The following is a 17,976-nucleotide window of genomic DNA, read 5'->3' on the forward strand; positions in this document are numbered from 1 at the left end:
CATGCTGAACAACTAGATTCTGTATTTAATGCATCTAGGCTGGGCTGTTGTAAAGCATTATTATCAGGTTGTTCTAAAAGCTCCCCGAAAAGCCTTCAATTGATACAGAATGCTACAGTAACAGTAGTGACGGGGACTAGAAAGGCCTTTTCTCCTTCACTGGCTTCCTGTTAAATCCAGAATCCCATTTAAATTCTACACCTCACATACAAGGTATTGAATAATCAAGCCCTATCTTATCTTAAAGACCTCATAATACCATATCACCCTAACAAAGAATTTCTCGCACGAGTTGCTGGCTTACTTGTGTTTCCTAGAGCATTTATAAGTAAAATGGAAAGCAGAGCCTTCAGCTTTCAGGCCCCTCTTCTGAGAAACCAGCTACCAGATTGCATTCAGGAGACAGACACCCTCTCTACTTTTATGAATAGCATTTCCTTATCACTTACTTCTTCTTACTTTCTGTGTATTTATACACCACTTTACATATAATCATTAGTTACAGCCAATCTCTGGTGGACTTCCACAGCATGCCTTTTGCCTTGTCTCTCTCTCTGCTCTCTTCTCTTTCAACACACTCCAAACCAGTTGTAGTGGATGGCTGCCCCTGTACCCTCTGGCACGTTCTTCCTGTTAAAAAGGAGTTTTTCCTTTCCACTGTTTCCAAGTGTTTGTTCTTAGGGATTAATTTGACTGTCTGGGTTTTCTTTTTATTACTTTTTAAATGCTATGTAAATAAAATTGAATTGAGCTGACATTTTTATCAAACCAGTCAAAAGTATGTGTAAAGTTTAAGTAAAATATAACTAAAATATATAGCCTAACTAAATAATGTTGAATAATAGTAATAGTAATAAAATAGATACAACACCAGAGGCCAAGTTATATACAAGTGGTATCAGTTAAAAACTAAATATCTATATTCAACATCAGTCAAAAAGTATATAAGTATATGCAAAATACATAAAGAAATGTCTGATGTATCGACTTTTGTACAAGAAAAAGTTAGCACCTTAAGAGCTCAATGACTATCAATTTGACCTCATGTCCCTTATGATGAATGTACTGGAGAGACTACGCTGGCCTACCTAAGACCTTAGGCGAAAACATCTCTTGACACTCTGTAGTATGCAAGCAGCTCAAATCTGGGATTGAATCATGCAGTACTCTCCCTGGTGAAGACATTTTACTCCCATCTTGGCAGTAAAAACTGCAGGTTGAAGTCTATCTTGTCTGTTTTTCTGAAGTGCATTTCATGTGTTTTACCACTCTTATAGTAAGAGAAACTACAGGACATGTAAGTAAACATGTCCACCATCTTATTATTTATTGACTACCTGACAGTGGTACGTGAGACTGGGCACTTAGTGAGGCTACTGGGTAGTGCTCTGTCAGATTTCGGTAAATATCCAGCACACGAGCTCCAAGGCTGACTGTGTTGTTTGTTTTTTTATTAACTAATAATAGTTTTTATTTTCAAAAAAATATTTTGTAAAAAAAGAAGAAGAAGAAAAAAAAGCATTAAATAGTTTTGTAGAAACAGTCATAACTTTGATAATGCAATTGTGCTGTAGCTTTAAGTGTTACGTCAGTGTTTCGTATCGCATGGAGGGCGTGGCCGGCCTGTGAAATGTCAGGGAGGAATGGCGCTCGGCGCGGTATTTTGAACAATCGTCTTTTCCTTTCCTCCCTTTTATCTGGAAACGCTGCTTAGCTTAAAAAATTGGGGTAAGCATGACTATGCAATGGCCCTTTCTAGGATTTAACACACCATATTCAACATAAAGACTCACATTAAAGAATGTATTCAATGTTGAGATATAATGTTGTGCTAGCTAGCTCGGGTTAGCAAGCTCTGCAAGTTTGCTAGTACAGTTGTTCTGCCCGCTGGGCTGTCTAGATGAGACTGCTGTTGCTGTCTTTGATGATAACGATATTTAAGGATACACTCTGGTGAAAAAGCAGCATAATATTCCCAGGATTTGGTTTGGCAGAGTATTTTCAGCGCTGAAGGAAAGTTTCTCGTGCACAAAACTGGGACTTTAATAACATGGTGTAAATATCATGTGAGCCGGCCGCTAAGTTTACTTACTGCAACGGCAAATGAAAAGTAAAAGCTAAGTTAGCTGCACATCGAGTTGTTTTGACATACTGGCGAAACGTCTAAAGGATCATAGATATTTTTATATGTATGTAAAATATTAGAAGGCATAAGTCAGCAGTTGCATTTGCTGTTTGTTGGTTTCATATTACTTTAGCTGTTGACCCCGTAACATTCTTGGAATTTACGCTTTTCTGGTACTATAACTCAGTCAAAATATGACTTTCTTGAGGTTAAACTAAAACATCACTTTGAACTGGTTAGGCCACGCTAACTCCAGCCCTAAAACACAGACTGTAAATGCTGTTAAGGAGATCTATAATAGCAATCGCAATAATTGCATTGTGGAATTAAAATGATGTATTTCCTCCTATGTCAAGTGACAGGAGAAATTATTGAAAGCAAGCATTGTTTACGTTGTCAGAGTCTGCAGAGTTTTGTTGTTGTTATTTGTGGGTTGTTTTTTTTTATTCGCTAGCAGCACCCTGTTAACATCAAGTCTTATCTTGATTGTTTAGTTATGCTTGTTTTGCAGTGAACTGTCAGTGTAAGTGTCTCTGCTTGTTACCAATATTTATAAACGCTTCCCCTCAGCATAGCTTAGCGTTAGCCGGGCAGCTAACTAAGCTGATGACGAGGTAAAAATGGCGGATCTTTCGAAATCCAACCCCGGCCTGAAATAGTAACGCAGCCAGCAAAACAGCTTGTCGCTTTTTTTTTTCTCGCTCTTTGCCCCAGTCAGGACCACTTCTGGGCATTTTTAAAATAAACGAGTGCAACTCAGCACAGTTTTCTTTTGATGGCTTTCACCTGGGGACGTGAAGAGATTCAGCTCAGTCAGCTCTGCGTGTGAATGTGGTATGGAGTGGGTAGGGTTCATATGTGCGTTTCGGTGGCTTAATGTTGAGTAGAGTGCAGCAGGACAAAGATACGGCAGAGATGATCGTTGCGGCCTAGCATCAGCTGTCTGCTTCAGTCAAAATCAGCACAAGTCAAACGTTACTCATTCCCACCTCCTTATTTATTACATCTCACGTAATTACTGAAGTCATTTACAGGTAAAGTTATGACAATCTGGCACTTCTACTGCACCTACATGGCTAGCTCGCTAGCTTGAACTATCTTGCTCTATATTCTCAGCACAGCTTTTAGCTGTCTGTATTATAATCCAGTTATGTATATTGTATAAATGAGTAGAGGAATACATTTTTTTAATGAATTGCAAACACTGACTGCAATTAAATGCAACAGCTCTCTAAAACGATGAATGTATATCCTCAGAATTTTAAAATTGTATTATCTTTGTCTGTCTCTCCCTGTTCATGGTGTATCTAGTGCAGTAAATGTAAGCTTCTAGGTCTTTCAAATAATATAAAAGTGATCAAATACAACAGAAAACCCTCCTGCCTAATATAATAGCCAGAAAAACAGATTTGACCTGCTGGAGTTTGAACATGTGTGCCTGTATTATAAGTTAAACTGACAGTGGTGTTAATGTAGTGGCTTACTAGTGTTTGTGATGTATTTTGCAATGACAATTAAATTGTATTGGTTTTTCAGGATTAACAGAAAGCTGAGAGTTTGCAAGCATGGATGTAGTGTCACCAGAGCTCAACAGCCTCCTCCCAGATGAGATCATGGATACTGAGGATATAGAGGATGTTCCTCACTCTCAACCTGGCACCACTGCAGTCCACTCAGAGCCCAGTGATGATGCATCGGTCCCAATGGAAACTGATACACCCGTGGCTTCAGAGAACGTGAGCCTCTGTTCAGATGCCGTTTTAACCGAACCCACTAAGGCTATGACCACCTCCACGGCCACAGACTCCATGCTTAGTGCCAGCCCCAGAAGTCCGCCTCCTGTCTCAAATTCCAGCACATCGTCTCCTCTTCTTACCATCAAACCAGCCTTGGCTACTTCGACAACCACAACCAAAACCACAGACAGTGTTACTGGAACTAGTGTGACTACAAGTGGATTACAGAAGCTCACAACTCCATTTACAATCTCTCCTGCAAATCGCCAGATTATTCTCAATAAGGTGGCTTCTCAAGCCTCAGAAGCAGCAAAGTCTGCAGGTAATCCACCCCAGGTCATCAAGCAGGATGGACAGAAACTTTTGGTTACAGCTATAGGAAAATCGGGGCAGCCTATAGTGCTTCAGTTACCCCACACAGGCAGCAAGCCTGGCATTTCACAGACTGCCGGAGACACCAAGTCTCAAGCGCCGCAGTTTAAAGTGGTGACTATAGGTGGGAGGTCAGACCTGAAGCCAGTGGTGGGCAACCAGGTGACCACATTACAGACCCAGCAGCTGAAGACTGTCCAGGTAACAATAACCTTTTGTATTATTAATACATTTTTACAAAAATATTGCTTGTCATGTTCCACATGTTACTGTTAAATTAAACATAATTACTACTGTAAATGATTGCCTCAATATTAATTGAACATACTGTGTACAAAGTTTTTCAAGTTATTAGATAAGATCTGCTTTGACCTTGATCTAGGCTGCCAGTAAATGTAAGCTAACAACAGTGTACTGACTAAGTACAGTTTGGTGTTTCAGAGAAGATGGAGTGGGACTGTGTCTCAGTAACCACTAGAACCACTAGGAATCTAGTGTGGAACTATAACGCGCAGAGCTCAATTAAATGTTATTTATACAATTCCAGTCACCTCAAGGGACTTTCTATTGCAAGTTAAAGGCTTCTACAGCATTAGTGAGAGAATCCTGATGACATGATGATCACTTAGCACATGACAATGGTAAAGTAGAAAGTCTTTTTCTGAATAGAAAGAACCTGCTGGTAGAACCAGGCTCATGGAAAGCCTAATATGGGCTTTGACTGGTTGGGAGATGAAGGGAAGAGAAGATAAAAAAAAAAAAAAAAAAAAAGGAGCATAGAGAGAGAACCACTTTGGTGAAGATTAAGAGGTTCATCCATGTAGTTTGAATGTGGAATGTAAAGATTCCTTGGTGTTTAGATTTGTAATTTCAGGGTATTTTTTGTTAGGATCTGGTTAAAACCTCTTGGCAGGGGGTGGGAGTTGTCTGACTCATAAAGTACAGACGTAACAGGTTTACATTACAGGTTACAAACAAATTGGTAAATCTCCCCATTCAACTGTTCTTCGCCTGTCTGGACGTTGTTTAAATGAGCAGTTCTCATATTTGGATTAAAAATTGTTACGAGTGACTGTTTCACTCTGTGTATAAGGGGTAGAGCAAGCATATACACTCGGGCATGTTTGTTTGGGAGTTTTTATCCTCTTAAATAATTAAAAAATTTGTAGGGAAACAAGCACACTCACACTCAGGGTTTAGATGAACATTATTAGTGCGCTATTTATTTAAGAACTGAAGTCAGATCATCTTAACAAGGATAAAAATAATATTTTTGTCTAAAATCATAGTTCAGAAGAGAAGGAAATGTATATCCTCTTTTTATCCTACATGTAGGAGAATGATTGCAATAATTTACCCCCAGTAAGATATTCAGATTTAAATATGTTTTTTTTTTTAAAAAGCCACCGATGTTGCTGTGAATTGAATACCTCAGCTGGCCTGTCTGGCTGCATAAAGTCATGTTGCAGAAGTGCTGACATTGTGTGTACATTGGAAAAAAAAAAGTGTCATAATTTCACAGTTGCTATATCAGAGCACTGACAAAGAATTGTCTTAATACTGCACATTGACCAGCTCAGTATGTAATCTTACAATATCACTGATGACCTTTTTCCCTACGAATATAAATTCAGTTATCACCCTCATAAATCCAGTATCAATTAAGTTGTACAACTAGAGCTCAGGTATCAACATCAGTATCAGTAAATGAAAATGCAACAGAACTGACCAAGCTAGGACACGCCAGTAGTCGTCATCTGCAGAAAGAGGCAATGTTTGGATATTGAATGAATACGTTTAAACATTTCTGGCTAATTGTCTTTTCAGATTGCCAAGAAGACACCAGCATCCTCAGCTGCACCGATCAAGTTTATCATCACAAAAACTGTTAACAGCAAAGGTATAAGTGCCCAGACATCAATGCCTCCTGTGATCACAGGTAAGTCTAAGTAATAACTTTTTGAGGCTATTTTGTTGTTTCAGTTTTTAAATAATTATCAAACCACATAGTTTATTGCTGTTTGTTTTCTAATTATGTTGTAATTAGCTTTGTCATTAAACCTTGCACTGTCTGTTCATAGGACGGGTTCTGACCCAGAGTTCACCAGTGATGCCCCCGAGGACCATTACTCTCTCTGAGCCCCACAACACTAATTTACAAAGTATCCCTGGCAAAAAGATTGCCATTTCCCCTCTCAAGACTCCCAGCAAGGTGATATTATATTTTTCTATATTTACTTTAACTGAATATGATCAAGTGGCTAGAGACTAAAACTAATAAGTCTATAGTTTAATTGTCACATAATTACAACCTGTTACTGCAGGTAAAGCACGAGTGTAATAAATCACCTCGAAACCCCCTGCAATGTTTACTCAAAAATGTTTGGAATCACAATGATATAATAATGGTACTTTGATCAGAGAAGGATGTTTGCTAGCCATTCTTCTTTAAGGGCTTATCTGTTTACCCTCAGTTCAATTGAGAACCAAAGACCTTAGTGTAAAACACTTTTCAAAATATTAAAACATTTAATAACACTTTGAAAACACATCAGATCTTAACTGGAAAAAAAATCATGCTGAAGACCCACTGTCAGACCAGGTAGAGAGTATTTTGTATGGGCCCCTACATGCTTGCATTCATGACTGACAACATTGAGGAATTAACCATAATGAGACGATAGATGGTATACTGGTTGATATCATCTTAGATGTGAACCAGTGCATCACTGAGCTCCTGGAAAGGAGGCAACATCGGATGGTCTTTGCAACTCTGAAAGCCTTCGTGTGGTCAACAACAGACATGTTATGCCCATATCGTGGTCTAAACCAATTAGAGAGAGAGATACTCAGTTAGAGGCGGGACCTCTCTGATTGGCCGTGGTCCAGATATTCCTGTAGGCCTACGTTTGAAAGTGCAGGCAGATAGAGAGAGAGAGGTGCGTAGCCTAGGCCTGATAGTGGATGTAGCTGTGGGTAATGAGAAAAGATAAAAAGATAACTTTTTTGTTAAGTTAAGGCCTGATCTGTTGAAATTCATAGCCAGTGCTCTGACAACCTCTCAGGTTACGTCTAACACTGGTCCAGAGACGGCATCGACCTCTGAGCCAGAGCACACTGAAAGTAAAAGGGGGAAAGTGCATACATTTCGAAGAGAGTGGCTTGACCAGTTTTCCTGGCTAAGATACAGTAAAGCTGCCAACATTATGCACTGCATTTACTGTCGTGCGTGTAGAAAGACCATGCCCGGCAATACTGCATTTGTGACTGGTGCAAATACATTTCGAATTGAAACGCTGAAAAAGCACAGTGTATCTAGAAAACACATTATATGACACAATATAAATGCACTGCCCAAGTGTCCCCTCTCTCCACTGCCTTTCAGCAGCAGGCAGCAGCAAACAGGTCATCAGAGGAGGCCAAATGATGATTAAGTTTAACAGTGCCTACAATATTGCAAAGAAGAATTTCCATTCTCTAAGTTGAAGTCTGAAATAATTCTTCACAAGAAAAATGGCTTGAACGTCAACTCCACATACAGTAATGATGTCACGTGCGCCCAGTTTTTGTGAACCTAACTTTTGTGCTGATGCACAGGCGCACCAATGCAACCATGGCGAAAAGTTAGTCTAGAGCCCTGGGGTATTATCGTCACCCTACTGGGCAGGGGGGTGGCATGGACACCTACATTTGTGAATGGGATAATGTAGACACTTCAAGTTAATACTATAGGTGTATGTACTAAAAATCTCAGAAGAGTTCAAATCTCAGTGACTTTGACCTTAAGGTCAAAGGTGAAGTTTTATGAAAATCTTGTGACTGCGTAAACTGGAGAATAAAATTACGTAGAATTTTGAAATTGATCCCATAGGTGTGTCTGCTAGGAAGCTGAGAGGTAGCGTTGGTGGTTGGGCCGATACTGTTGTTTAAAATAACAATTTGATTGTCTTTGTTTTTTGGAAATGTAGTTATTAAAAATGCAGTAGATGTATTCACACTCTTTGAATATTTAGACAGCCCACAACGGATTGATGTGTCACAGTACATAAACATCAGCCTCTGGCACTAGTAATCATCATCGTATTTGCAGACAGGAGTTTATATTGTATTGTATTATATTGTATTATATTATATTATATTATATTATATTATATTTAGTGCTGTCAGTGTTAATCTCGTTAAAATGACGAGTTATCGCGAATCGCCCTGTGCGTGGGGCTGGACGGCGTTAACGAGCTAACCGTGCTCACGCGTTGATGCTGTGTAGCCCCACGCACAGAGCGATTCATGAGATTAACACTGACAGCACTAATTATATTAGATATTTCTTTCACTCCTACTAATTAATGAATATGTATACATAGTGTTTGCAATTGACTTGTTATAGAATGTTGGTTTATGTGACATTCCTGTTACCATACGTAATGGCAGCTATATTGCCATCCAACTCGGGTCTTTGTTTAATCAGGTGAAATTTTCACAGCTCATGCCGCTTGTCTGTTCCTGCCAGGTGACTGTGGTGTCTGTGGCTTCCCCGACCTCCGGTGCTTCTCAGAAGTCTGTAGCACTGCCTGTGAATGTAGCACTTGGCCAGCAGATCCTGACAGTCCAGCAGTCAACATCTGTATCTCCAGTCAAGGTGGCCACTAGCCAATCAACAACGCAGGTAACATGAAAGCACAGAACAGTCAGTTGTAGTTGATACCATTTGATCTGAGGGGAGAAAAGGAATTAAAAAACAAAACAAAAACGTATTCACCTTGTTTGTGCATAAGTGTCATTTCAGCTCCGTATGAGAGTCAAGGAGTTGCAGCATACTGCTGTGATGTGCAGTCATGCTATTTTCCTCCTCTCTTCTTTCTTGCTCTTGAGTGCACCTCATTTTACTGCTACACACAAACAGGCCGCATTTAGGATTGAGCTGACAGGAAGCAGGTGAAGACGGAGACAACTCACTGTTACTGCAAGTGCAGTTTTACAAAAACAGAACAAAACCTCCCAAACTTCCAAATAAGCATTACACTGATGAATGAAAACAAACATGGAGCAAACATGCAGTTAAAAGCTGTGGAAAGATAAAAATAGAGTGAAATGGCTTCTTCTGTGCTATGTTAGCTCTTGAAATAATAATTGCTGCTGTGTAGTGAACACAGAAAGGAAGTGAATAGATTTAATCACTTATATCCGATCCAACCTTTTTGGGTCAAAATGGAGGAAATCCGTTCCAAATATCAGATTGATACATCTGCAGTTGGTGGGATTGTTGTTTATAGTCTGACACAGTTTGTAGTAAACAGACTGCTCATTACTCAAAATGACTGGCTCAGTTGTGCACTGCATGCTTTGATTTAAAAAAAAATTTCTCTCAAATTTGTACCATTATGGAAATATTTCACTTTTTCTGGTAATAAAGTTCCATCTGTGAATCTCCACCTTATCGTGGTAGAGCAGCGGTCCCCAACCTTTTTTGCGCCACGGACCGGTTTATGCCCGACAATATTTTCACTGACCGGCCTTTAAGGTGTCGCGGATAAATACAACAAAATAGAACTAGTACCGGTACCGAAAAAAAGATTTATTCATAACACATGTGAAAAGACCCAGGAAAACCGAGTTAACGATAAAAACGATAACAAAATAACGCTGAAAACTGATTAAAAACCCTGAAAACCATACATTTCACACCTGAGCCTCAACTCTCGCGGCCCGGTACCAAACGACTCACGGACCGGTACCTGTCCGAGGCCCGGGGGTTGGGAACCGGTGTGGTAGAGGATTCGCGTGGCCCAGGGATCCCAGCAGCTATGTTATTGGGTGGTCTTTCGCCCCCTGGCAGGATCTCCCAAGGCAAATTGGTCCTGGGTGAGGGACCAGACAACGGGCAATTCAAAAACCCCTATGAGTGAAACTGAGGAGGGTGCCCGAGGGCGAGCGCCTGTACATTGGAGTCTGGTTTTTCCCACTGCAATTTCTAGAGAAACTGAATTTTCTTCTTTGTATATAAAACAATAAGTTGTGCAGTTGTTTTTGTTCAACTGTCTGCATTGCTAAAGCCATGGCCATCTGATGCAGAAAAGGCAGGACAGACCGTGTCATGTTTATCTCAGTGCACTATGTGGGGCACCAATGATGATGACTTACTTCGCATGTAAATTTTACCTCCATAGCAATATACATTTTTGCCAGAAATAAAATGGTTGTGTAAGATTGTTTCCAAGCAGATAGAAAGATAATTAATACTCAAAACAATTAAATGTTTTCATGTGACCACCTGCCCCAACTATGATATAAGATTGTTTTTATGCATTTTACATGTATAACAATAGATCAGCATTTGGGGAGCTTAATCCTGGCCTGCAAAAAAGAAACTGAAGTGCACTTTGAAGATTGTATTGCCAGTAAAACGGGCAGCTCTTAACAAACTGTTTTCAGGATGAGGTTCTTTAGGTTTTGTTGTTGTTGTTGTTTGTTTTGTTTTGTTTTTAAATTTTCTCTTCTATTACTGGCTTCAGTCTGTTTCTCCGTTTGATGTGAATGTTTTCAGAACATTAAACCTGTGGCTGTTGGAGGAGTGGGAGGTTCCCAGTTTAAAACAATCATACCCCTGGCCACCCAGCCCAACGTGCAGCAGATCCAGGTGCCTGGCAGCAGGTTCCACTACGTTCGCCTCGTCACAGCAACGACAGCGAGCAGCACAGGACAGCCCAGTGGTCCCAGTACCAGCTCTATACAGACAGGTGACCTATGAACTTGTTTTGTTTCCTCTGCTAACAAATACAGGCAGCACTTAGTAATTGCGCTGTACCAACTCGTGATGGTGCTTATCCCACAGCTAAACCTATGGTGGTCAGTACAGCAGCAGTCAGAATGTCTGTCCCAGTTGTCCCAGCACAGACCATGAAACAGGTAACCTGGGTATCCAAGTTCATTCAAAGAGAACTTTCTCTGAAATGTCCCTTGAGCTGCATTCATGGTTTTTATTCCCCGTAGGTGGCACCTAAGCCCTTAACATCAGGACCACAAGTAGTAACCACCACTCAGACTCAGCAACGTTTGATCATGCCTGCGACTCCACTACCCCAAATCCAGCCCAACTTCACCAACCTCCCTCCAGGCACCGTCCTGACACCAGCTCCAGGAGGAGGGAATGTGGGTTACGCGGTTGTGCCAGCACAATATGTCACACAGGTTAGCGAATTATCTTTGTGTGCTTTTTGGTTTGACGGGGTTTTTTTTATTTTTTTGTTTTTTATAATTCAAGTATTTATTAGATTTTGCATTTTATAACAGCAAATACAGAGATGCAGCAACCAAAAGCAAGAAGCAAACAAACAAAAACAAACAAACAATTTTTTTTTTAAATAAATAAATAAAAACAAAAAAACCCCACAACAAAACAAAACAAGTGAGGTTTTAACATATGTTGTATTAAGCTCAAATGTCCAAGTCAGGTAGACATGTAGGTGCAAAAATTGTCCCACTGTTCCAGCGCAGCTTCCGTCACATGATGTATTTTTCCCAGCATCTTTTCGCATGCAACATTCCCAATCATTCTGTCTTTCCACATTTTAAGCGTTGGAGTATGGGAGTCCTTCCAGTGTTCCAAAATGACACGGGTACATGTTACCAATGCAGTACTTAACACTCTAAACTGGTGTTTATTTAATTGCAGCACCTCTCCTTTGTCTCCTAGTAAACATAATTTAGGTGATCTGGGTAGGTTACAAAGTGTCCACCCCTGCAAATAATTCAGTACAGTGTTCCAAACTGGAAAAACCAGCGGGCATTCCCAGAGTACATGTATCAGAGTACCTTTGGCTTGTTGGCATTTCCAACACAAGTCATCTCTACCAATCCCCATTCTATACAGCCTTGAAGGAGTATAATAGTATCTGTTAAGAATTTTGTATTGAATAAATTTCCCCCTGGCTTCCCTAATGTATAATCCATTGTTCGACAATATAGAATCCCATGTACCTTCATCCATTGTACGCCCTGGTTTGAAGGGTTTTTTTTGTTTTGTTTTGGGTTTTGTTTTTTTGTTTTTTGTTTTTAAAAGATTGATTTCCTTTTCCTGAGTGAGTTTCAATATCGTGTTTCTGCTTTTCTCATAGATCCAGCAGCCACCATTTGTGACACTTGCCAGCAGCTCTAGTTTTTCTGCATCCACTGGTATCCAGACTCAGGCCAGATTGCCTCTTAATGGGTAAGAAATGGTAGAAGCCATCTTACTATGACTTTTGTTTTTATATATATTGCATTGAAAGACCAACTAAATGATATCTGTTCTATTTAAAAAGATGTTTACCAAAATATTAAAGTGATTTTCTTCATTTGTTCTCGTGACTGTCTATAGTTTAATCTAATTAATGTTCATTGGTTCAGTTTGTCAGCAGCAGAAACAACCTCAAGACCAAGAAAACCATGTAACTGTACCAAGTCACAGTGCCTCAAACTGTAAGTGTAACAGTCACTGATAATGTTTATCCATTGGATAAATCTGTCCAGGTGTAGCTCAATAATTAATACATGTTTGTATACAAACTATATGTTTGTAATTTCAGCTGAATATTTTGTAAAGTCATCTGTGACATTATATTTTAGCTTTTTGTCTCTGAGTCAGAAAGAAGAAACCAAGTTCCTGTTTACGCTCCATAAATATTGATGCATATTTTTAATATTGTAAATATTTTTTTGCTCATCTGGCAGAGGGACAAGTCTCTTTCTTAAAAAACATTAAGACAAAAGTTCAGTGGACTTGAGCTTAATTTGATTTGTTGGTCAAAGTAGGGCTGGGTTTTTATTAATGAACCTGTAGAAGGATTATCAGTTGCCTGCAGCTGCCTTTGTCTCCAGATTGCTCAGGTTCTCTAACCTGGTATGCTTTCAGTATTTGTGACAGTTGGCTTTCTGCGTTGGCTCTCTCTTGTCTGCTTCCAGCTGCTGTGTAGGTCTCCTGAGGCTCACAAGCCCACTGCCACTTGCGGCTAGCTGTGTCCTTACCTGCACCCACAGCCGTCTTACAGTGGAGGCCAAAGGCTGGCAGGGAATCACGTGTGCCCTTGCAAAATGAGATTTATGGTCATAAACACCCCATGGTGTTTTTAACCCTCATTGTATTTAAAGTTCAATAAAATCTCAGTTCAGTGACTTTATGTTTACTTTAAGGAATAATCATTGTTAATAATATAGATAACAGTAATCAGTATTATTATGTTTGCACTAATCTAGCAGCTTGCAGTCATATTAATCTCATACAAATGCCTGGGTAAAACTCTAAATTCATGACCTTTATTTCCAGGAGGTCAAAGAACAACTTTGCTATGAAATCGCCATGGTAAATGATAAATGGACTGGTATTTATGGTTTTTATAAGTGCTTTATACAACATGCCTAATTCACCCTTTCACACAAGCACTTCTTTCTACACCTAAGTGCTCTCTGATGTGTTTCTTATTAACACTTGGAGCATAACTTGGGGTTCAGTATCTTGCCTAAGGATACTTTGGCATGCAGACTGGAGCAGCAAGAGATTTAACAAACAAACTTCCAATTAGCTGACCTGCTTAGCTGGTAATGGCTAGTTTAAAAAAAATCCTAATACAGTATTATTTTGCGGTGGAAACCATTTTTCCTTTTTATCAGAGTTTAGGAAGCACTGAGAGACTTAATGTTGCTGAATCAAATTACAGTTGACATGGTTTTATTAAATGGTGGGTTTTTTTGTTTGCCTTCCTATAGCTACTGTGACTGTTTTGCAAATGGAGAGTTCTGCAATAACTGTAACTGCAATAACTGCTTCAATAACCTGGAACATGAAACTGAACGTCTCAAAGCTATAAAGGTGAGGCAGAAGTCCACTTTCTGAATTCTGTTTTTGGGCTGAACTGCATCCTGTTTGACTCATAAATTGCTGCACAAACATGTTTTCACAGACTTGTCTGGACCGAAACCCAGAGGCCTTTAAACCTAAAATTGGTAAAGGCAAGGAGGGAGAGTCGGACCGTCGACACAGCAAGGGCTGCAACTGCAAACGCTCAGGCTGCCTGAAGAACTACTGCGAGTGCTACGAGGTAAGCTCTCCAGTTTTCTTTTTTTACAGATGGCGTCACCTCCATTCATTCGTCTCTTATTGGCATTTATTTCCTTCATTTTTGTTTCTCTTCACAGGCGAAGATCATGTGTTCGTCCATTTGTAAATGCATCGGCTGCAAAAACTTTGAGGAGAGCCCGGAGAGGAAGACGCTAATGCATTTGGCAGATGCAGCAGAAGTGAGAGTTCAGCAGCAAACGGCAGCCAAGACCAAACTATCCTCACAGATCTCAGATTTGCTCATGCGGACGACGCCTGTGATTTCAAGTGGAAGTGGCAGGTACCTGAAACACAGTTCACACATTTTTCAACATAAAATCAAATCTGCAAAGAGCTTCTTTTACAGTAAGCATATGATATGTACTTTTGTAGAATCTTTAGCTTTAGCTAAAGTGTTGCACAAGTAAGGGCTGCAGGAGATTGACTGACAGATTGATACAGCATCTGCAGTGATGCGGACACAGTACCGCAAGAATTAGAAATGATCTTCCAGTGAAGGGTGGCTGGACACTCCTTTAGAGAGAGGGTGAGGAGCTCAGTCATTTGGGAGGGACTGGAGTTGCATCTTTTGATGGCTTAAGAAGGCCTTTATGTCACCCTGAAAGAGGTGTCCAGGAAGAGGGAGGTTTGGGTGAATCTGGATCCTGATACTCAGGAGAGATGAGTGAATAAAGCACTTATCTTTTATTTTATTTCAACAATAATGGCTACATCCCAGATACATTGTAAGGAAGTCTTCTTTTCTTGCAAGGACCAACTAATGTCTAGGCATGCACCCTGGGCACCAAACCAATACCAGTGTTAAATTAATAAGCTGTATAGAAGAAGACACTCAGAATCTCTGTCATCTGCAATGCAACATCAAATTTGACCTAAACTACCTAAACTTTAAAACTTTAAGTAGAGACGTACGCGCTTTCAGAAACGGTGCAAAATGTGTGTGTTTCCTGTACAAGCTGCAGGAGTTGTCAGCACATCTATATGAAGCTATGGAGGGGGTCATTAAAACTCACTTGTGTCTGATTGACATGGAGTCTCCACGATCCATCTGCTTACTACTGCTGAGACCAGATAATGATGGCTTTGTTGTCAATACTCAGACTTTTATTTTGCTTTTCCCCCAGGCTCCCGTATACGTTTGTAACAAAGGAAGTGCTTGAAGCAACATGCGAGTGTCTGCTGGAGCAGGCCAAAAAAGCAGAACAGACTCACCAGCCTCAAGTTGAGGCAGAGAGGATGATTCTGGAGGAGTTTGGACACTGCCTCATGAGGATAATCAGCTCGGCAGGGAAAGCCAAATCAGACTGTGCCTCCATCAACTGCTAGGCCGAGGCCTGTAAAGGCTCTCCACCCTTAACCCTCCTACCAGCTGTGGAGGCTAAGAGAATGGATTACTTTTTGCACTCTGTCCTAGACCCCAGGGTTTCTGGCCTGCAGGGAAACAGGTTGTCTCCTTCATCAAAAGGCAGAACAATGAACTGAAGGCAGGCAGATCCCACCCCCACCCCCCTGCCTTAGCCAAGCTGAGGCCAGCTGGAATAATAAAAAACATGGAGCAGTTGTTTGCACTGTTCACCTATGCTAACAGAAGGAGAAATGGACTGACTTTGAAGACGTTACCATACTTGTCCACCTGAGTGTGATGCACACAAATGACTGAACAGGAATACAAATGTTCTTTCACTTGATTTTCTTTTTTTTTCTCCCCCCCCCCCCCCAAATTTCCCTTCCAAACCTCTATCAAATGTTTCCTTCACATTTGCTCTTCCATTTCACTCTGGGGTTTTTTAGGTTTGTTTTGAGGTTTAAAAAAATGCCTGTAATTTTATGTAATCCGTATATTTGTGCTTTCAGTAGACAAAAAAAGAATATGTATCTTTTGATATTTATTTTCACAGGTATTTGTAATCATTGTCAGCGCTAATATTGTGTGGCTTCAAATGCTACAACATGTTAATTATTAACCAAGGCTAGGCTAAATTGTTTTAATGAGAAATAAGTAGATGCAATCTTTGGTTTTATCCTAAATCCAAATGTAAGATGAATACACACACACACACACACACACACACAGTACAGAATAGTTGTAACTTGGTTACACTGACAGAGGTTCACATTTTTCCTGGTGCTGTTTTGTTTTCTTAGTTACATGCTTACTGTACATTAAAGACCAATTACACCCACGTGACTTGTTTAGTGTTCTTTCAGATATCTGGACACGATAGCCTGAGTATTAGTGTTTTCCAGCCCTGTCCACACCTGTGTACCTTTAGACCCTCTGTCTCAGTTTTAGTCTGGCCTAAGCTATAAAGCTGAGACTTGTGAACAAGGGCTGGAAGAGCTGCTTGTTGTGCTTTTAAGTAAACAAATGTGGGCAAAGCTTCTTTTTATGTTTGTTTGTTTTTTTTTCTATTTAGGTTATAAACTTCAAACAGAAAAGTTATTCACGGAGTTCCACGGGAGCACTGTCCCAGTACTGTCAATGAAGCTAGATGACACAAATCAATTAAAATACAGGACACTCTGAGAAACAAGTGTTGTAAAACCCATTTAAAAAGCATTCAGCTGATCCAAAACACTATATCAAGTATGCTAACAGGAAAAGAGATCATATTTCTCTTATATTGTTTTCTCTTTCTTGTTCTGCCTTTGAGCACCATTACAGACCTGCTAGTTCTATTATTTTTCATTAGTTCTCTCATGTACACACTCATATACAGACATGATATATCTGTCAGCATACATTCAAGTAATCACTTCAGTCTGCTGAAGAAGGCTCATTAACCAAAGCATGCTACAGCATCTGCCAAACATGCTGGAGGTGGAAGCATTGCTATGGCAACTCTGTATACCTGCCATTGGAACTAAGTCACTGGTGTATATTGATTATGTGACTGCAGATAGAAGAATTCCTCACTCTCTGCTCAGACTCAGCCAAAACTGACCGGATGGAGTTTCACAGTGTAAATGGATAATTTCTTTGCAAAGAAATGGGCTGTCCTTCAAAGGATAGGTCAGTCGTCTGATCATACAGGTTACTGAAGAAAAAGGGGAAGGCAGAGAGACGTTACTGTGTGCTGTGTTTTTTAAGAAAAAGAAAAGAAGAAATGTCAATTACTTCTAGACTTCAGGCAGTTGTTGACTGCAAAAGATCTTCATGCAACTAAAGAGTCCTTAAATTTGAAATGATGTCAATTTGTCCAATAACCTTTGAACATATAAAAATAGGCAACTTTGCATAGAAATATTTGTAATTCCTAAAAAGTTAGCAGAAAATTGTTTTACAAGTCACTGAATTAAAGCTAAAAGTCTTATTATTAGGTAGACATGGTACATGCAGGTGCGATTACTGAGATAAAACAGTGCAACGTGTCGGATGTGTGAGGCAGAAAGAAAGAAGGTTGAGTAGATTTTAACTGGGTCTATTACAAATATAAAGCAACGGGGGTTATCAAGTTGTATCTCTTTATGTTGATTTTCTGTACCACTTGGTGGCGACAGTCATTGGTGGTGGCAATCCACCACTTCGTTGTTTGACCGTCGAAGAAGAAGAACAGCAAGAAGAAGACACGCAAAGAAGAAAAAGAAGCCGAAGGAGAACCATGAGTGTTGGTGTTGGCGGTCAGTATCATGGCTGGGAAAATAAGGCT

General features: G+C 40.0%; 1 protein-coding gene across 1 annotated transcript; it reads left to right on the forward strand.

Moving 5' to 3' along the window:
* Positions 1–1,618: 1,618 nt before the first annotated feature.
* Positions 1,619–16,510, forward strand: lin54 (lin-54 DREAM MuvB core complex component). Its single transcript, XM_085464334.1, has 14 exons — positions 1,619–1,728; positions 3,662–4,434; positions 6,061–6,172; positions 6,315–6,445; positions 8,744–8,899; positions 10,778–10,970; positions 11,066–11,139; positions 11,224–11,421; positions 12,348–12,439; positions 12,619–12,690; positions 13,975–14,077; positions 14,169–14,306; positions 14,404–14,606; positions 15,451–16,510. The coding sequence occupies exons 2-14, from the start codon at positions 3,691–3,693 to the stop codon at positions 15,650–15,652; spliced, it is 2,418 nt and encodes an 805-aa protein (XP_085320460.1). The 5' UTR covers positions 1,619–1,728; positions 3,662–3,690; the 3' UTR covers positions 15,653–16,510.
* Positions 16,511–17,976: the final 1,466 nt, after the last annotated feature.

Source organism: Copadichromis virginalis, linkage group LG7 (genome assembly GCF_057382275.1).
Source record: "Copadichromis virginalis isolate Kocher_CV1m ecotype Utaka linkage group LG7, C_Virginalis_male_GT1.1, whole genome shotgun sequence".
NCBI classification, from domain to species: Eukaryota; Metazoa; Chordata; class Actinopteri; order Cichliformes; family Cichlidae; genus Copadichromis; species Copadichromis virginalis.